Raw genomic sequence first — 22,043 nt, 5'->3', positions numbered from 1 at the left:
TGAATCCAGCAGGATGATCCCAATCCCAGCTGGTGATGCTGTGTCTGCTGCACTCTGAGGTGGGGTTTGCCCTCCTGGCTGCCCGGGCACACACTGCTGGCTCACCCTGAGCTGCTGCCCACCTGCACCCCCAGACCCCTTTTGCAGGGCTGCTCTGCACACGCTGCTCTCCCAGCTTGTACTCGTGCCCAGCTTTACTGCATCCCAGGGGCAGAATCTGGATTTGTTCTTGTTTCATGCTACCTTTTCGCTGATAATAACCCATTGGCCCAATCTTTTTCGGGCCCCCTGTCCGGGGTTTTGTGCTTGTGAAGGGTCAAAGCCCCTTTTCTTTTTGGTTTCTCCCCTCTACTTATACTTTCTTCTCCTTCCTCCCCTCCTCTTTTTTTAATTTTTTTCCCCAACTATTTTCCCTTTACTTTCCTCCTGAAAGAACACTTGATGCCTCCCCCCCCCCCACAAGCACCCCCACCCCCCCAAAAACCTCAAATTTTCATTCTTCTCTTTTTCCCCCCTCTCTCTCCCCACCCACCACAAACCCCAACACAAAAACACCCGTTCAACAAAAAACATCAAAATTAAAACCAAAAAAAAAAAAACAAAAAAAAATAATAAAAAAAAAAATAATAAAAAAAATAAATAAAACCACTCCCCTTTTTTTTCTATTCATTTTGTATTTTTTTGTTGCCTTTTTTTTTATTATATAATTTATTGTTATGATCTTTTTTTTTTTCCCTCATTTCCTTTTTTTCCTGCCCACATTTTTTTGGACACACATTTTTTATAACCCCCCCTTTTATTTAATACCTATCCCCATATATTCATACTTTCTCTTTTTTTTTTTTTTTTTATTTTTTTTTTTTCTTCCTTTCTTTTCCTTTTTTTCTTTCTCTAAATCCTTTTTTTTTTTTTTTTTTTTTTTCCATTTTTCCAAAAACCCATCACTTCCCCTCAACCCCCTTCACATGTACTTTACATTCTGAGATTTCTTTTTATCTTCTTGCAAATTTCCAAAGAAACCAAAGACACAAAACACCCACTGAAAGCATGAAAATACACTGTGAACAAGATGGAAATAAAGAAAATTGTCATTTTATTCATAAATATCAAATAAGTATGATTATTGGTGACCTTTAAGACTATGTTAAAATGGTAATATACATTTCTTAGAGCCTATATAAGGTCCACAAAAGCTTTTACTTCAGGCTTTCAGTAACCACATTTCTCTTAGAGAAAAATGTTAATTCCTCTGCTTTCAGCAAATCTGTTGCCTTTCTTATAGTTTCATTTAATGCTCATCATTAACAGCTGCTGTGTATAAATATTTACTCTATTTTGTTAGCATGGTATCCAAGGAAATGATGTCTTTGTGATAGTACATTCAGGTTTCATGTCCTTCCTCTCCCCCACTAAAAACTTTTGAAATTGCGGGCCAATTTTTCTGAAGGAGTAGAGGTCTTGGAAAATTCCTTAGCAAGGTCACGAAAACAGGCAGCTGGAGAGAGGATAAAGACTAACCAGACATGAAACTGAGCTCACTCAAGGCTCATAAGCAGAGAAAACCATACCGTGCTGTAACCACTACACTTTACTTGTGCATTCCTCTCTTCATATTTTACTGGTGCCATACAACCCATTGTCTCTTTCTCATTTGATATCCAATGTCTACGAAAAAGTGAAAAGAACAGGCTGAGCCCAGACAGACTTGGCTGGAGTCTTTGGAAGACATTTACACATAACCAAATTCAATCAAAATTTCATGGGTGAAACATCCAAAAATCTATCTCCAAAGGTGACATACTCCAGTGATTCACTAAGAAACTTTTCTGCTGTCTTTGTAATAACACCAGGGTTTTGGTACATTGTCATTGGAGCAGAAACACCATAAGGAATCACTATCTAAAATAAAAAAAAAAATAACAACAACAGTGTAATGCCATCTAATACTTACATAAGACACTCTGCAGAATCCCATAGCATCTGACATATTTTAACTGATATTTGCAATGAATTAGGGCACTATAAGGAATCAGTGATAGGACTATGATGAAATAAGGAAAAAAGCTGCATATAGAGGAAGACAGAACTTTTGCAGAGTCACCCAGCAGTTCGCTGAGGACAGCTACACAATACAGATTTAGACATCTCAAATATTCTTGAAGAATTTGCCAAAATGAAGGCTAATATGGCAAGACAAAGCAACACCTGCATGATATTTATCTTTGCCTTATATTCTGCTTGCAGTGGTTGTAGAAGCACTTATAAAAGCCTAGATAGAATAAAACCTAACCAAACAAAACAAACCGTTAGCATTGCAAGCTCAGTGCTTTCACTATGCTCAGAAATAAGTGTGAACATGTCCTTAACACAAATGGCCTAACATTGTACAATCTAAGGCCCAGAGCATTGGTGGAAAACACAGAAATGAAGTTTTCAAGATACAGTTTCTGCTGGTGCACCTGGGCGAGGGTGACTCTTTCTGTGCACCAGAAAAGATGGACTCTGGCACTGTCCTGAGCTGGACATGCAACAAGTATTACTGCAGACTGCACTGGAAGCTTTGACACTTTTATGAAAAAGTAGAGTCCCACTTATTCTAGCTATCGTTTCATGTGGCTCTGTGCTCTGGATGATCCCTACGGTGCCAGTCAGACACTTGCACTTGTTTCTTTTGCAATGAAAAGTGGAGCAAAATGAAACTCATGCCTTCAGTATTTACCTAGTAGCATAACCTCCAGATAAATGTTTTAAAGCCAAGTATTTCTGAATTTGAAGGAAAGTTTTAGCTTCAATCTTTTAGATTTATTTAAGGGGTTTTTTTTTGGCCAATCTAAAGTTTAGCTACATTTAAGAAAATATCATTAGAATTTTTCATTTGAAGGAGACTTGAGCTGATCAAGTTACTTTTGGAGTTTTACTTAAAATCATTCATTCCTCACTTTTGTGAGTTCATGGATTCAAAATCAGAGCAAAAATTTAGGTGAAATCTATGAAGTTAGGCAACTCACCACTCACCTGCCAGAAATTTTATTCTTGGTTCCGTAAGCAAAACCTAGTACTTTTGTGCATCTACAATTTTAAATAAACTAGATAAATGAGCCTAGTAAAATACATCCTTTCCAGAATGAAGACAAATTGTGAGCACTGGTATAATACTATTTAATCAAAGGCAAAATCATTCCAAGGGTCAGACATACCCTGAGCTGACTTCATTTACAGTGTTTCACTCATTTTTCATTGTCAGGTATTGCTAATTTACATCACTTCATTATTTCAATGGAGCAATGCTATTTATATTCTGATCATTTGTTATACTGATACAATGCTTTGATAAACACTTAATGGGGATTTCTTCATAAAGCAATGTGAAAGATTTACCTTAGTAGCTGTGTACATCATATATACAGGACAAGGGAAAGTACTTGAACCAGAGGACAGATTCAGAATTAGAACTTTCTGACTGAAATTTAATTTAAACAGTTACATTCGGTTTACACTTTACAGGATTATAGTAAAAGTATAGTAGTATATTTCTGCACGAGCAGAAAACATTTTTTTCCCCAGAAGGCATAGGTCTCCTATTATACTGTCAAATGTGCCTTCAAAAGACCCCCTTTTTACAGTTTAGTTTGGTCTAAACCAGGATTAATGTCATAAGTGAAAATTGAATGCCTGCCGCAATCAGAACCATGGGAACATTGTACATGCAATTGTACATCTAACAGAGAAAAAAGTCTGTCATCAGGGGAAAGATTTCATTCTCCTGAGTAATTGGCAGATCCCCTTTGCCCTTTAGCCAGCACATTCTTTTTCCTGCTCCATGGATCTTTTGGCTTAGCTTCCCAATCACAACTCCCTGTACATATCACTAAAACCCAATGCATTTAGCAACAACAAAGAAAAACAAAATAAAACAAAATGAAAATTAAACAATAAGAAACACTTTTTTGCCAAAACTAAAAGCATGTACTGGCCCCAAAATGCAGTATTTAACAATATTTTCTAGAAAACCCACCCAAAAAGCCAAATTTCTAGTTTAAGGACCCCATGTCTAAAATACACATAGTACAAAAGAGGACAGAGATCCTTCATTGCAGAGCTGAATCAATGTCTCTGATTAGTAATATGGGTATTTCCAGAGCTTGAAAAGCATTATTCCAAGCCAAACTACCACTCTTACAAGAACAGATAATATATTCAAATGCTGTTTCTTGTTTATTAGGCCCATCACATCCTATTCTATTTCTGCCACACACTTTTAACTGGAGACAGATACATATTTTGTTTTCTGCTCTCTTCTACAATTGACTGACAATTTGTGGGAGTTCCTATACATATAATCATACAGCAATAACAGAAGTAGAAGATATCTTACTGATTGATAGACTGTGAAGTTCAGCGGTTAATGAAAAAGCCTAACTACCACTAAAGTCATTGAAGGTAGAAGCTTAACACAGTTCAAAGTTATAGAAAAAAATACCTTGCTTGCATCTTTTCAAAACAATTTTTCCATTTCCCATCTTTCTGACAGCATTTTTAACTGCTTTTATTTTAATAACAGGTTTTTTCACTTAATCAAGCTATATATATACAGCTCAAATAGCTAAAATATGGCACATTCAACATTTTGGAAAATATTTTAGAAATGCTTGCAGCCTGAAAATCATCTGAGTTGTCGAAAAATTCCAAAGGTTAGCCTTCTAAGCAGTGAGAGTCTTATGTTTATCCAAAGCTTTTGAACAGTTTCTGAATTTCATAGTACTTCAACATGGAATCATAACTGCAAGGAGAAAGTCAACTCCATGTTCATTTTGCATTTTCACTTCTGCCTGTAGCTGGATCAGAAATTGCAGAAAATCAGGAAAATATATAATTTTTTTCTGCTTCCAGAAGGAGCTTTAGGATCCTTTTTAGTGGTAATTATTGTATTATTTTTTCATTCTTATTTTAGCAATAGACTTAATCATTAATCTGATTTTTAAAGTGAAATTAGATACATTTTTTCAGATAAGAAATCACCTTTTCTTTGCGCTTTTGAAGGATATTTTTGATAGGAAGCCTAACTACCAGGAAGAAGTCACACTTACACTATGAATTGTGTCAGGACAGCAGTGTGAGCTAATCTGTAAAGGGCAGTAATGCAAGTAGTGCAAGGGTGCAAGTAGTGCAAATTAATGGCACAGTTTAATTGAATACTTGTTATTTCCTGATATTTTTTAGTAGTACCGTTGTGCTCAAGAGGATAGTAGGAGCAGTGTAGGGTTGACAAAGTCTGAAAACACAGTCAGTCACATCAGCTTGGATGAAGAGGAATTTCCAAATAAACACGGGAAAAGGTCCTTCTTTCGCAGTCCTGAAAATCCCACTGACATCTGTGGGAGCCAGGATTCCTGGACCTCAGGCATTATGCTGCAAGAAATGGCGAACAGGATCTAGCAGGAATCCAGACAGGGAGGGGAAAGGAAATCCAAAAAGATTTAAAGATTATTTGGACCTAACCATGAGGAATTCTGGTTAGGAGAATACTTTCTTCTCTGTAATTTGGAGGAAAGTGAATATTTGTGGAACACTGAAAAGGATGTGGTTGCAGTGGGGGAAGCAATGCCCAGGGACTGCAAAAACAAAAGAGGTTGATTCTGAGATATAGGTAATGTGGGAAATGACAAAAAGAAAAACATCCTGTATCCAGATCGAGAGGGTACAGAATGGCATATATATATATATATAGCATTCAGATATTGCAGATATTTCTGTTCTTTTGACACAGAAATAGAATAGATCCTATATCCTGGGAGAAGAAATGTCACAAAGCTACTTACAGAATTTTCTTCCATTCACTGGTATTACATGATTTATTATCTTAATTCATTAAGCAGCAGTACAAATTTGAAATGTGAATTTTGAAAGCCAGAGAGGGACAAACATCTGCTGTTAATTTTCATGTCATTTTTAGAAAGACGTGAAAGGCATGAAAGACAAGGTTGAGATCTTCTGCTCATGTTCATGTTAACATGCTGCTTGCAAACACCAGAGCAATACAAATCTTAATCAGAGTTGAAAAACATGAAATACTAAATGTTCTTGGAAGGGAAGGAGACAACCAAAAGTAGCACCAAGGGGTAACAATACAGAATTAGGAGACAGTTCCTGGAGTTTCTGTCCTGCATTGATGCAAAAACATGTTGGCAAAAAGAATTGTGACCAAAAAAAAGTACAGCGCTGAAATTCAAACTACAGATTTACCTGTCTTGAAAACTTTAATTCTGAAGCAAATGTCCCTGCATACCAAAATGAAAATGATTTGTGAAATGTTTTAGCTGTTTCAGCTGCAGGGCAAGGATGTGTTTCAACTGAGAAATTGTGTTAAGAATTTTCCAGCCAGTTCTGATCAAAATACTTCACAGGTAATAGAAACAGGTGGGTTCCTTAAATTAACACTGACAGTCCTGCTGAAAATCACTGTCTGCTGATGAATTAAATTATGATACACAGAAAAGCTAGTTAGTCACTCTCAAGTGGGACTGATTTTTTTTAATGAAATACATTACAGCCCCAGAACAGATAGGAAGGTGTCACATACCTACCTGGAACAGAAATAATATTGCAGTTGACACAGTCCAGCAGGAAGTAACAAAACAGGAAACTCATCCTTAAGCGAGAGTTTGAGGGAAGCAGCCTGCCTGAGATTCTCAGATATGGGAAAGAAGATGACAGAAAAACTGAATGAATCCTGAGAGAGGTGCTAGAAAGATACACACTTAAAAATTCTGGCCTTTTCATTGCAAGTGATATAGAGGCAAATAACAATAAGGCAATGGAGTACTTGATCACATCCTTAATCCTGTCACTCAATTCAACCACTGTAAATTAATTCCCCCACAAAGTAAACAGTATTTAAATGAGGTTTCTTTTTTCTTTTTTTTTTATTTTCTTTTTTTAAAATTTGTTTTTGTTTGTTTGTTTGTTTATTTCCACATACTTAAGTAAAGTGTCTCAAAGAAACTAAGTTTTAATAACGCTAATAAGAACGCAATATTTTAAGCTGTGACTGTGAATGGACTGGACCCCATTACACTACAAGCCAGCAGGGAGTCAGAGGGTCTGCTAATCCCTGTTCCAATCAGGTCAGCTGCACTCTTCCCTCTATCTCTGGATGCTTCCTGCAGTTTAGCTGAAAACTACCATTCTTCTTCTCTTTCAAGCTCTTCCAAGCATTAAACCCAAATCAAAATATGCTTCTTCAGGCCCAGCTCATTTCCAACCCAACTGAACAGTTAATACTTGATTGTAGCAGGGGCAAAATCTGTGACTTGTTCAATGAATTACCATTCCTCATTGTATATTTGAAGATGAAATCTACAGAATAATCCTAATTCTTCTATGTTTGGCCCATTAAGGAAATGGCTTGGAAGAGGATTATGAAGTATTCCAACATTGCTAACTAGTCAGGGAAAGTACAGTGTTAAGAATCAAATCTAGACAAAGTGCACAGTTCATCTAATTAAACATAGTGCCTCTCTTCAAGACCCATAAGATTGTGAGCCGCATGTGAAGAGAAACACTGTTTAGCATTAAGTCTTGTTTTCACTGAGGTCACTGATACTGAGGAGTGCTGTCTCTGGGGAACAGAAAAACAGACAGTTGCTAAAGCTGTTTGTGTATTGTTGCTGTTGTTTAATTTCTTTCACTATTAAAAGGATTACTTTCTTTAAAAATATAAAAAAACCTTCCAAACCCCCACCTTTTCACTGTTGCTTCATAAGTCATACCAGATAATGAGCCACAGACTCATTATGTATACTTGATTTTAAACATTGGATAACAAGTTGTTACAACATATCATTTATACAATAGTCTGTTAAATACACTACAGCCATAAAATACTTGTCAATTAACAGACCTTAATGACTGACCCAGAACAGCAGTACTCAAGTCCTTCAGATCTTTTTCAATGTTCTCGTACACTGAATTTTTAGTGAAAACAGCTTGTATAACCTTCACCTTTTGATCTGTGGCCAGCTCTGTAACTAAAGAAAAGCCCAAAACCAAAGACCAACCAGCCAAGAAAACCTCAGTTTGCATGTATGGAGAATGAGGGGGAGCTGTAATGAGAGAAACAACCAGATGTCTTGCTAAGTAATGTCCATCATACATCAAGCAATTGTTTCAACATTCTTACTCTAAGAAATAATACAACAAGCATAACACTCTCACTCTACCCAGCTGTTTTCAGGAAAATGGCCTGGCAAATATAGGAAGGATTCAATCAATGGAATTTTTCTTACATGACCTAAACAACATTAGGTCTTGTAAGAAGACCTTTAGTCCTTCAGTAAGGTAAAACAAAACAAATTCAGAAATAAGACACACAGGACTTCTTCCCCTTGTTATCATAATATTTATAGATGAACACTGTCAGCATACGTTAAACAAATTAATGTGGATGCCAGATCCCCTTCACAAGCACAGCTTTGCAGAACAGTTTGAAATAATTTTGATGGATAAGATAAGCATTTTAACAAGTGGAACTTATCCTTTTACACAAGAGGAGGGGTAAACAAGGATGGATGGGATGCAGCATTTTCTGTATTATTTTTTTTTAATTCCTTGCCTATTTTAACATTTGCCTTCTCATAGTCTGAACCTTTCTTGGGGTTTTAGCAGCACTGAAAGGCATTTTAGGGAGGCTATAGCTTAAATTTTACATGGTCAATTAGAAGGGAAAGGGAAATGTGTGTGATTTTTCCAGTGTCATTTCTATGCAGGAGTGGAGCCCAGTTGTACATTGCCATTTTTTTCAGCATTTGATTTATTGCTGTTCATATTTTCAATGTAGTTTCATGAGGAAAAGAAGTAGAAACTCTTATTTACTCATTTTTAAAGGCAAGGCTCTCCTTTAAAAGGGCTCAATAAGGTCTCCTCTAACTAGATGTTCACATTGTAAATTTTTGCTACTAAACCCACTTTCAAGTTTTATGGGCAACCTGAAATCCAGATGAAGTTTGCTGAAAAAGTGACAGGCAAAGCTTGGAAATGTCAATAGAATATCAGATTGCAGGCTCTCCGCAAGTGGCAGGAATTCAGGTGCACACTCATGGCAAAAATTGTGCATGGCTTTTGGCAAAATGTCTCTTGCTGGCCTGTATTCTGATGTTATCATACAGAAGACAGAGAGCATTGCCTTGAATAGGAATCAGACTTACTGAATTATCACTCAGAAATTTTGTCTCATCCATTGGTGCTCATTCACTAAGAAGAGGCCTTGTGCCAGCTCCCGTGGGACAGCAAGGATGCAGAAAGCTGGCTTTGGGTCCAGCACATCAATTTGCAACAAATCAGAACCTCTGTTTGAGTGGAGGATGAGATAAACTTGCTCCCTTCCAGTTGTTCCTCTTTGCCCCTCAAAGCTCTTTGCAAACTGCAAGTTTTGACCACCTTACACTACTCAAGTAATGAAGTCTGAGGAAACAGCAAGCACACTGACTGCAGATCTGAAATGTGCGCTGCATCTTGTGTGCAGTTTTAGAGGACATCTGTCTCCATGACAGAAGAAAGGAGGAAGGACTGCCCTTTTTCTTGCCCTCTTTCTAAGTTGCAGTTCTGTGTATGAAAGGGACAAAACATCCTTTGAACCTTCAACCTATAAAAGCAACTCTAGTGGCAAATGACCCCGTCATGGTCCCAGGCTGGGCGAATGGTGAAACTATAAATAAAAGGACATTGTGAGTGTAAATGCAGTGAGTGGGAAAGAACAGAGCAACAGCTGGAGCAGACACCTACAGTGACCTTCTGTTTGAAGAGCTCTATAAACAAAATGAGATGGTCTTAAAAAGTATAGGGATGATGTGGCCATCCTTCTTGTGGACAATCAGAAGGGCAGCCAAAACTAGAGCAACATAAAAATGAGGATCAAAAAAGCCATTTGGACTTTCTCTGCAACTCCTTGTCTGTACAGAACTGTATGGCTGCAACCAGCACTGTCAGCCAACAAACAAGTACTCCAGATGGCTTTCCTCCATCTCTTATAAGAATAAACCAATATATTAAAAAACAATAAAACTCTCATGCTGACAAATGAATTACCCAGGGACAGCTCTTCAGAAAATTATAGCAATTCTACAAAGGAGAGAGCCAAAAAACAATTTCCAATATTTCTTATGTCTCTCGCTCCCTATGACAGATTTATGATAGTCTTTGAAGATTCAAGCCATTATATCTCTGTTTAAAAGTCTTAAGTGTCCTAGAGTAAAAAGCCTAGCTTTTCAAACACCAGGACAGGTTAATGTCTTTTTTCTTCTTTAAAATTTTTTATTTTATTTTATTTTAAATAATAGAATAAAAACTAATTTACGGAAAATTAAAAGTGGAACCAAGTTGGTTAATTCAATGTGTTATAAGATTTTAGAAGTTAGATGTTTTATATCTAACTTCTTCTGACCTTAGACCACTTGGGAATCTGCTGTCAGATAGGACAATGTGCTGCTTTTTGACATTTACTGAAAAGATAATAAATCAGAATGAAGTATGAAGTTGTTTAGGATATACAGCATTCCAGAATCATTCCCCTCCTATTAAGATTTTAGAGAGTTACAAAAATGTTCTGAAAATCAATGTAGCAAAATGAATGCCCAAGTGGCACAAGAACTGATCTTGAAAGGCCTTCTTGAAGTACTACAGCAACATTTGATTATAAAGAGAGAAGCACTAAATCTTAGGTGGTATTCCTATTCAGTGGAAATTTAGAGATAGGAGAGTAAATTGAGGAGTTTACCTTAAGAGACCAGCAAGACACAACAGACAGTTTTAAATGTCCTTTTAGGATGCAGAAAGGCTTGCAAGATGAGTTGTTTTATGCTAGTCAGTGAACTCACTATGTTACCTGCTTAATTCTTGGAGCAGGCAGGACAAGAGGCAGAGGACACAGCAGAGCAGATTGGAAACTCAGCCTATGGGAGGGAGGACAACTGAATGAATTAGCATCTTCACAGGTCTTTGTGGTAGTAAGGTATATTTTGTCCTGGGCTGTGTGGGTTCCTTTTTTATTCACTACTTAATTCTATATTAGCAGACGTATTTTCTGTATAGTTTCCTGCATCACCAAATCCAAATTCATTAACTGTGTTCTCTGCTAATCTAAAGTGCTACACCTGTATTTTTATTGTATCTGAGAATGACATACCTTATTTTTCATTTAAAAAATACTTGTTTCTACTAAAAAACCACAAAAGCAAACAAACAAAAACCAACAACAACAAAAAAAAACAAACAAACAAACAAACAAAACACACGCAGACCAACCCCAAAACAACCAATCAGAACAAATAAAAAAATAAAATCCCTACCAAACCCTACAAACCCCAGCCACACTTGTGCTGAGGAATTTTGTATTTTGCAGAAGTGGATTTTTTTATTTGTTTGTTTATTTGGCTTTAACAACAGTATGGTACAGATCCTGAACATATAAATGGATCCTAAGGGAGTATTTTGCAAACAGGACCTAGCTCTGCCTGTACAGCTTGCTCAGGAAATATAAGCAGACGAAATGAAACAGGACTGCAGTTAGTAGCATTCCATAATTTCTAATCCCCTGGTATTGTGGCTTGATCAATGTTTCACAGCAACAGCACTGAATGTGTTAAATGAGCAGTATACCTGTGCTAGTGATTCTGTCTGCCCTCTGTAACACTTACTTTGGTATTTTTTATCTCATTTTAAAAGAGCTTTACAGTCTGAATGAATGGAAATCTGGTTTTCAATTCCAGTGTGTCTTTGGATAAATGTTTTTCTTACTGTGGATTTCTTCTGGCTCCAGCTCTGAGTGCTGCTCTCAGGCACACCTGTGGCCCACAGAACTTGGAAAGCCAAACATTGAGATGTCTGTAATTCCCCACAGTTTAGACTCTTAATTTATAGCACTCAGTATCCAAACAGATGTGACAGTATAATTAGGCAAATAATACAATCAGTTTGAAAATGAAGCAAGTCTTCAATACAATGTCCAATGGACTGTAAAAAGGTATTGTGTAGATATTTAAAAAAAAGGAAACAAGAGTAATGTGTCCAGAGGTCCCTGCTGGTTTTAGTGCCTCCACATCAGATATTCTATACTTTTCATTGCTGTATTTTTCTCTCTTTCCTTTTGTTCATGCCATCTATCTGTTAAGATACTAATTTCCAACCTGACACAATAAATAACAGATTACTCACTCTGGACTTCTGCTAAAACCTGCTGAAAATAATTGAAATACCTCACTGGGATTTGTCACCTATTTCAGCAAGTTGTGGGAAAGGCTATGACCACAACCAGGTGGAACAGTGTTTAAACCTCATCAGTGTAGCCTGACTTCTGGGGTCACACAACACACCTCCCCACACCTTGGATTATATGGATAACACTGCTGCTGTCAGTGAAGCTTGGAGCTGTCACTGAACAATTGAAAAGCCATGGATGTGTGCAGAAGGTGTAGGAGTGTTTGCAGGACAGGCAAGTCCTTCATTGCATGCTGCTATGGCCTCAGTCAGAAAGGTGTCCAGTGGGTGGCCTTGTACTCAGTCAAAGTGTGGAGGAATTTACAGCTTTCCTTGTCAGATATCCCTTGCTTTCCAAGGGAAAGCAAGCCTATCCAGCCCCACAAGTAAAAAAAAGAGAGGCATGTTGGATAGAAAATTTCTGGGTCCATTCCTTGATTTTGGTAGCTGCAGGTTGAAAATTTGCAGACTTTTTCACCCAAGTCTGCCACATCCCCAACAGACGTTCTGCTCTCTTAGGTAAGTACCCTGGACCTGATGATACTCTGCTGGACTCAGCTGCTAAGCCTTCTTAAAGAAAAGTCTTTCCAACTTGTATAGATACAGTCTTGGGTTGACAGATACTTTTAAACATGTAAATCAAGGAATCTGCTGGATAGAAGCCATGTATAGAAGAAGAGACAGTGGAAAGAATGATTTTCATTCTAGCAATCTGTAAAGTTAATGGAGGATAAAAACTCATTTGACTCCTAAATAAATTCTAACTGTCAATCTTAAAGTATTTATACCAGACGTTCAGCAGATTAATGGTTAATTTCCTTTGAAGAAAAGAAAGGGAACATTAATTCTAAAGGCACTCTATTTAACTGTTTCATCAAGAGCCAAATGTAATTTGAAAACCTTTAGAAACCAGCCAACCAATACACCAACCAACCAAAAAATAAACCTGGTACTTTGATTTTGTTTTTAGTCCTCCTCTGCTCTGCTCCAAGAACTACTTTAAAGGTGACCTATTTATCTGTATTTACAGATTTTTGAGGGCAGATAAAGGCAGTAAAGAGCACACATTCACTTTTTTTTTAGCCCATTACACTCCTTGAAAGTAAGCATATATTTTTAGAGTGATCCATGTCTAGAAGAGCTCAAGGGACAGAGTAATATAAAAAAGTTCTCAGTATTGGAGAAATACTTGGAGGTACAGCTGTAGCAATACCTAGCACCCTGCTGTGCTAGATAACAAGGGAAAAGACTTGCAGATCCCTGTAAAGCCAGCCTGGTAAATGTAAGGATAATTTTGAGACAAATGCTTACCAAATTCAGTTTTTCTAAAGTTCTCCTTATCATCACTATAGTTAATCCACTTCTTGCCAGGTACAAGAGAGGAATATAAAATTGTTAAAAAATAGTAAGGCGACAAGAGTCTTTCCATTTTTTACAGTTTTGCAAAAACAGTAATAATGAATTTTGAAATTGTTTTCATTCACCTGTCACTTGCCTAATGGATAAACAAGAGAAGTTAAAACCAGGCCAAAAAATAATCAGTCTTCTAGAGACTTCCAGAATATTTCCTTCACTGCATAACTTTGGACGTTTACAAGAAAAATATACTGGACAACAATCAAATCCCAATAATATGAAAAAATAAAAATAATTTGAGCCAACTTCAAATGAATGAAAGTCTTCAGGGAGTGAAAATCACATGGAATTTCTCGGAAACACATTTTTATTTTTATTTGGGGTTGGAAGCCTAGTCATGTTGCTGGCTTTCCAGCCATTTCACAGCATCACCTTCCATCATCTTATTTTTTTTCCTGAGGAAGTACATTAAGCCTATTGAATTGAAGGCCCAGCAGCTAGAAAAGACTTGGACTTTAATAATTTTCACTGAATATAAATTAGATCTGATCCAGGTTTGATGGATAAATTTTAACTGGTTTTTTTTTTTTATTTTTTAATTAGATGCAAATTTAAAAGAAATAAATATTAAAAAATCAAAGGAAAAAAGGTGAATTATAGACATAAATACTCAAAATAGAGTCACAAAAATGTACATCCACAAAGACATTTGCAATAGCTGGAATTCTATAGCTGCAAACACTATTTAATGTAACGATCCATTTATGGTGAGTTTCACGTAACCATGTGCAGAACAAACATAGAATGGTTTTCTCCTGATTTTCTGAGGCCCCCCATTCCCATCAGAATTTTAAGCAAAGTCAGAGAAAGGACCATGGCCCCATTTTTTGAAATTAAGTTATTAACAACTGTCAGCTGAGCTCAGTGTATAAAGAAAGATCAAACGAAAACTAGAAAAATGCCTGTGAGAGAACGGAGAAAGAGAGCTAAATTAGCCATCATAAAACATAAAGCTTGTATCATCTGAAAGAACCTTCTGATTTGCCCAGAAGAAGAAATGACTGCCAAAGACCATCCACTGAAGATCCATTCATTTCTATAGCTGACTCACTGCAATGCTTTCTTCTTAAACTATTTGAGGAAACAGTTTGTCCTGTTGGGTTCTCATGAGACAATGCAGAGAATGTTAAGAAATAAGGACCTTTGCTCAAAAATTTTCTTCATCAAGAGTACAAGGGGATCTTGCCCTGCTAAAGGCATCGGCCACAACCATTTGCATTTTCAGCCTTTCTCACAATTCTGTGTTGTGTAGATTCTCTAACATAATTGATCAGGGCTCCAAAGGCACCTGCATAGACTTAGGTGCTTTGGGTTTTCAGAAATCTGCTTTGAGTACTCCACTTGAAGCTCTCAAGTAAAGAACTATAATTGCCTACACACTGGTAGATTTTCCATTGTCTGTAAGGAATTTGACTCAAGGCATTTTCAGTCAGAGATATGGTCTCTGTTTCCAGGGTCCTTCCAGTTGCTCCTTTCTGTCATTTGGGGGTGTTTGCACAGGGATTGTTTAGACTTTTGCATCTTCCAACCCAAGACAAACTACCAGCCATGTAATGCACAAAATAAAAAAAAGTTCTGCTTCACTGGGCTTCTCAGTATCGTAAGTTTGTCTCTGTATGTCATTTGATAGAAAACCCCCTCCTTAAACCTAACTATAAAATGATTCTTACTGCTAAGGTTGCATTGTATTTCACCTAAAAGCACATATTTACAGCAACCTTATGAAAGTGTTACCTATCAGGTGAGAGGAACATCTCTTGTTGCTGTCCTCCAGACTAACCAGTAGTCAAGGCAAAGGAAGTCTCTAGTCTCTTTTGACTAGTCTCTTTTGCTTCCTCATCCACATACAAAATGTGTATCCTTTCCAGAAACAGGTTTTGTAGGACATTGTAATTACCATGATACAAACAGATCCTCGAGCAAACAAAAGTAATTGTGCTTAGAATTCCCTAGCCACCTGCAGGAAAGGTTAAACCTGGCTTAGCATTTCAAATTATGGTAACTTTTAGTGTTGATGTCTTTAGCACAAAGAATTTTCCTAATATACAAAGGCTTTAACGTTAAAGAATGGTGTTTCCCTTCACAGTAAAGAATAAGCCAGTGTGTAATGGGAAGATGCAAATGTTAGGAAATCCTGACTCCCAGTGGCAAAGGACTAAAATGCTTCTGAGACTCAGTCTGCCTAAATGTAAGAACATTATTAACAACACCAGCCATAAAGAATCATGACAACTAAGCATTTAGAAATAGGGCTAATGATAAAGAAAATTCAAGTACACTGGGATCTCAAAAATGCATGATTAAAAGTTCAAACCTACATTAAACAAGTATTACAACCCTCTGCATTTGCTAGCATGTGTTTACAGCTCAGTCTGAATTGATTTTTTAAACAATAAAGCTCCTTGAAAGGCAAGATAGGTTTTAAATTCAAGCCATGACTGCTTCTGCATGTGACTGCTACATTGACCTTGACCAATTCCTTATATTCTACATGGGTTATTAGATGTAATAATTTAAAATCCTTATTAATGCTTTGTGGAATCTGTAGAAGAGACTCTTCTCTAGGACTGTACTGATATGATCCATGTTTCACCTTTTGTCTTTCTTTAACTGGGATTCAGAACTGTAGGGTCCCTACGAATCAAAGAGTCATTCATTCTGATTCAAATATTTCAACCCTCATTTTGGTCCACCAGACCAGAACTGAGATGACACAGCAGGATGATCTACCAATTTTTCTGCTAGCTCTGCATGATCTGTGCAATGCAAGGACAATAGTGGTATTTCCAGGAATAAATCCAAGATCAAGTGGAGAAAATAGAATACTTTGCAACCAGGGCAGGAAAACTCAGATCATATTTAACAGGTATTATACTGCTGGTAATACTACACAGAATTTCAGGACAGAAACAAATATTTAAGATTTAAGGACCTGTTAAATTAAGAAATGAATGAATCTTAAATAAATGCGGTCTGTCTCAAAATGGGCTGCTGAAACACTGATTAAATACAAGCACTGGCCTAACTTATAAGAGAGTGATGAACTATTAACAGCAGCAAGAATGGTGACCACATGAGCCAAAACACACCCTGCTTATACCCTGACATCACATGAGAAGTGTGAAGAGGCCAAACCATAAATCTCAGAATACACCATGGCCTTGTCCATAAACCCAGTATGTCTGAGGTACTATGTCAGTAACAGATGATAAAGCGCATCTGTAGTTACTATACCACAAAAGCAGAACAAACAATACCACCTCAGTACCTGAAATGCTAATCCTCAAGTAGAGATGTGACAGACTAGCAGCAGACTCACAGATTACTTACTTTTGCTTCTTCTTGGAAGTCTGGTGAGTTTAAACCCTACCAGCCCAAGAACTTATGGGCCAAGTGTAACAGAAGCCTGGTTTTTCAAGTACATACAGCAAACTAGATCCAAAATTCCAGTATTATGACATCACAGCAGTCTGTTAAAAGGTCAGGGTCTTCATCTTCAAGAAGGTCAGTCATTCAAAACAACTCACCTACTCAAAATACATGTAGAGCCTTCAGGGAAGCCTAGATATTAAGTCAGAAGAGGATAAACTTGAGTTCCACATCTGCCTGCCTCTCAAACAAGCTTGTGAAACAAAAGGTCTATGTCCTGACATGAACAATATAGTGTTCTGAGACCTCATGGCTGCCAGGTTCTTCCTACAGCCCCAGGCAGCTTTTGAGTTTAAGAGACTTTGCAGAGTCCTGTATCTAGGCATAAACCCTGGAAACAGGAGTATGGAACCTGTAGATACTGTAATCTCTCTCTGGACCTCTGCCTGCTGAGTTTTATCCAATGAACCACCCACTGGGATCTCTACATAAAACTAAACACAGGAAACCACATTCCACTAGCCTTCCAAAACACAAAACCAGCTCTCCTAAGAATCCGGTAGCATATGCTTCCAAGTGTGGAGTCCTTAAATTAGTTGCGACCCATGCCTGAGCTCAGGACATCAGAAAGAAATTCATCACTTGACATCAGAACTCAAACTCTGTAAGACTGTGCCCATCAAACAAGGCTTGCCTTCACATCAGCACATAATGCCAGAGGAACCTACAGCAGAAGAATATCAGAGAATTTTGTATCCTGACATCAGAGCAGCAAGACAGCAGTGCTAAGCCAGAGCCTCTGAAGACACACAAATACTAAAACAGCAGGATCAGATTTATTTATCTACAAGCCACACACAAGTGTGTGCTTCTATTTCAGCCAGCAAGATGATGTGCCAAACTATGAGTTCATATGGTGTGGGCTTGGGATCTATCCCACAGAGCAGTAGCTGAGCACAGCTTCAGTCAAAAGGACCACCTGGAGAGGATGGTACATCTCAGCATGGAGTAAGATGACTTTCAGTCATCCTACAAATGCCAAAAATAATGAACAAAGGTTCCACAGAATCTGTCCAGTTCTAGCCAAGTTTAAAAAAAGGACAGCAGTGGGTTTACTTTTTCTTATGGCATAAAGCAGCCATTCATGTTATAGCTGGCCATTTAATCGGATTTATTCTTGCATAACCCATACAGCCCAAACAAAGCAGAACAACGACAGAGGCTCCTATTTAGACAGTCACAGGTTCTTGCAGCCTTCACATGGATAAAATATCACACAGTAAATTAGTTCAGCTACACAAACAGAGGACTTCACCCAGAGACGCAATAAAAATGTTCAGGCATTTTTGATACCTACTCTCCCTGTATTGATCCCATCCCATTGCCCCTGACCTATGTATTCATCAGACCCTTCCCATTTACTAATTAATACTGCAAATTAGTGAGTAGACAGGAAATAGCATTTTCCCTTCTCTCCCATAGGTTTTTTTCAAAACTATGCCAAATGTTAAACTCTAATACCTCGTATTTGTCTCTAACACCTAGTATTTGTCTTTGAGTGTTCTACATTCAATGCTCTTTCACAAGTAGTTATTGTATTGCCATTCCCAGCAATGGCAGTAAAAAGGAATCTAGGAGTTTAAACAATGCATAATGAAAACACTAGTGCAAAAATCTTCTAAATCAATTCAATTTCTTTTCTTTTCCTGTGAAATACATTTTATAATCTATGAACAGAAGGCATCACATCTAAGCTCTTGCATGTTACCGGATGTTCTTTTCCACCCAGTCACCTCGGCCCTGAAGACAGCAACTCTTGATTCATTGCTGTTTAGCTTCTAGAAAGGGAGGCAGTTTAGAAAGAAGAGACCAAGGAGAAAATGTACTGCTCAGTCACAATCAATAATAGCAAGGCTGGTACAACACAATACAAGGCCAGCCTGCTCTCAGTGCTGACTGCCATGGGTTAATGGAAGGTACTGCTGCACTGACTCTGCACAGCAGCAGCTACAGGGACAGCACAGAGATCCTCTTCCTCCTGCAGCCTCCTAGAGCTCCTGATTCTGAATTAAACCATTAGGATTCCTTATACTTTCCATAACTTGTAGTTTATATTAATTTATACAAGTTTCTCCCGTATTGGTGATTTCAGATAAAACTTTCAGTATGTGTTTGCAAGTGTAAAGGCTACAAAATTAGATTTTATGTGTTAATACTGGACGAGCCCATTGCAGATCAGCTGTGAAACTGGGAGAAAAGGGATAATTTAGGAGACTTCCTTCCCTGGAAAGACAATAGGCCCTCTTTTGAATCACTCATTTTAGCTCCCTGGTTTGATGAGGCCACTGAGGACCAAATGACTTTCCTCTGAAATGCACCACTGGTTTCCTTTCAGAATCTGATTAAAGCTATTCTGGTTATATATCAGAGAAAGATTAGGACCATGTTTGTCACAGTAGCTTTGAATTCTAGAATAATTTTACTAATTTGAAGACACTGATGGAGGGATAGCAATTGTCATTTTGTTAAGGTAAAATGAAAGGTAGGTAATCTATTTTACCCGAAGGAATATGCTTTTCCAATCCCATCTCCTGCTCCTGTGACCACTGGAGAAAGCAAAAAGGATACAGATTACATTTGGATCTCTGAATTGTTCAATCTTTATCATTTGCATTTCCTGAATGATACAAGCTAAATGTCTCAACTGAAGAATAGAACCAGTCTTCTAATTTTTTTCCTTGTGACCAATGCATCTCTTAGTTCATTCAGCACTTTCTGTCATTAAAGTAAATCTCTCCCCAAGGTAGTCCATGTGGTACAGGAGGTAGCTATTACTCTCATTTTCAGTGATGTCCATAAGCAACAAGTCAATTGCTGAAGAGCTGGCAGAATTTTCTTCCATGCACGTATTCTCACAAGTTCTGTTTTGCAAGCTTTGAATTTACATGCTGGTGGCAGAATGGTAGGAGATAAAGACCACCTGAAACTGATACAACAATTTCTCATACAAGATTTCTGTCTGTAAGGAAAGATCACATCAAACTTGCCACCACCTATAAAATGCTCTTCCTTCAGATCTGTACTACTCAGTTTACTTCTGGATTTAGTCTTACTGTGAAAATAAACAAATCCTGGTATTTGTAAAGTACCCTGAACTTTAAACACTATGCATATAAATAAAAAGAGGAACTATAAAAATAAAAATTCTTAACACCTTAGAAATAGAGAAGAAATAACCAAAGCAGTTCCAAGGTAAACCTGGTAAGTTTTAGAGCAAATGACAAACTAGTCAATATAAGAAAAATGTGGATTAAGGACCTTTGTGTTGACAGAGACACAGAAAGCAAAGTGGTTTTGAATGGCTAGGTGTTGCCAACAGAAGAACAATTACTCTCTGATTTCACAGGGAAATGAGATCCCAGTAAAGAAGTGGTGGGTATTAAGTTTCCTAACAGACCTGTAGACGAAAAGTGAAGAGTCTGTTGAGAAACAAGCTTCCACATGCCAAGTTTCATGATTTTCAGAATCTCATGTGCCACATGACAACACAAATTATCTGAGCCTTATGAATTTTACTGGGGCCAGAAGACTTTGTTTATAGAAACACAGCATAAAGGTTCATTGAAAGAAACAAGTCTTCCAATCTTAAGTGAAAAGAAAGATTCTACACAGAAAAGTTCCACTTGCTGTTCCTCATCTCATACACAGAAGGGAGGTCTTTGCCTCACTTAAGTCAAAATGAGACCTATGTACTGCCTTAGAAGTGTGTAGTATTCAGGCAGGTCTTCTACAGGAACGGATTTATTTTAATCATCCACTAGAAGATGTGGTAGTTAAACATATATTTAATAGTTAATTATATGTTTAATTGATGCATTTGATATATTTAATAATTTTGTATATTTTGTCCCATCAATTCTAATGCAGGAAAAAGGAATCAAACACAAGTCTACTGTTCAGGTAATTTCTTAACAACAAGCTGCCATCAGCAACATTGGCAGCCAAGGAACTCAGGAGCAGCAGCACCTGCTCATCCCTGCTTTATACTGACTGTCTAACAAGCTTAAGAAACACATGAATAATCAACAGGAACAAGCAGACGCTTGTTAAACTCTGTGTTATTCTACGAGAATGCATATGATCTTAGAAAACACTGCCAACCTGCAGCTTTTGAAGATTTTAGACTAAAGTAAATTTAGTTCATTAATGGTATCATTAAGGATAGGTCAGCAATTTGGAAAAGAATACACCGGAACAACATCAGCAGGAACAAGAAAAGTTGCTTTGAAAACTGGAGCATATATGCTAGACATAAACTAGCAGCTTCACATACCAGAAAACTGAGCATCTGTGCATTGCCACTAAAATAAAAGCATTTGCAGCAGAGAGAAAACAGCAGAAGTAGCAACAGGGGAAAGAATTCACATCTACACACCAGGGTGCGAGCTGTTACCAGTCTGACCAATTTTCTATTCTCCCCCAAGTACACAAAACCTTCAAGTTCATAAACTCAAAGCTTTAGGAGAAAAGAAAAAGGAACCAAGCAAACCACACATATCAGAAACTGTGTTTCATTCTGAAGGAATGGGGTAAAGAAATGCAAGGAAAACCATTCCTGATTAGTTATGTAACAATCCACAACCCAATTACAAGCAGAAAATGAAGCAATTTCCTTTACCTGCCCATTCTCCCATTGACTGAAAGAAAATTTAAGGTAAAGAACTTCAGACATATGGAAAAAGGTCTCATGAATCTGATGCATTTTATCAGAGCACAGAAACAGATCAGAGCCCCAACAAGACTGAATAGCTGATGCTGGAACACTTCCATGGTGTTGGAGAGAAGGTAGTGAGCTTGTATGAATCAGACACTCTGCATGGAAAATGCCTCTTTCCAGCCCACTGTTAGTCTCTGAGCCTTGGAAGAGATGTGAGAGGATGAATCCAGTCACAAGATTTCATTTTCCAGGAAATGTCCGGGATTTAGATTAGCATAACACCACTACATTA

At 37.5% G+C, this 22,043-nt stretch overlaps 1 protein-coding gene across 1 annotated transcript; it reads right to left on the bottom strand.

The window, feature by feature from the left end:
- Positions 1–1,729: 1,729 nt before the first annotated feature.
- On the bottom strand, positions 1,730–21,964 carry HSD17B3 (hydroxysteroid 17-beta dehydrogenase 3). Its single transcript, XM_030969443.1, is given in 13 exon segments — positions 1,730–1,782; positions 1,785–1,899; positions 2,206–2,258; positions 3,088–3,100; positions 3,379–3,456; positions 5,197–5,233; positions 6,581–6,619; positions 7,375–7,441; positions 7,914–8,027; positions 13,551–13,622; positions 19,596–19,640; positions 21,713–21,777; positions 21,779–21,964. Coding segments are annotated over 13 exon segments (837 nt in total). The 5' UTR covers positions 21,865–21,964.
- Between the last annotated feature and the right edge of the window lie 79 nt (positions 21,965–22,043).

Source organism: Camarhynchus parvulus, chromosome Z (assembly GCF_901933205.1).
Source record: "Camarhynchus parvulus chromosome Z, STF_HiC, whole genome shotgun sequence".
NCBI lineage: Eukaryota > Metazoa > Chordata > Aves > Passeriformes > Thraupidae > Camarhynchus > Camarhynchus parvulus.
The sequence above is the reverse complement of the archived record's forward strand: the minus strand, read 5'-3'. Positions and strand labels throughout refer to the sequence as shown.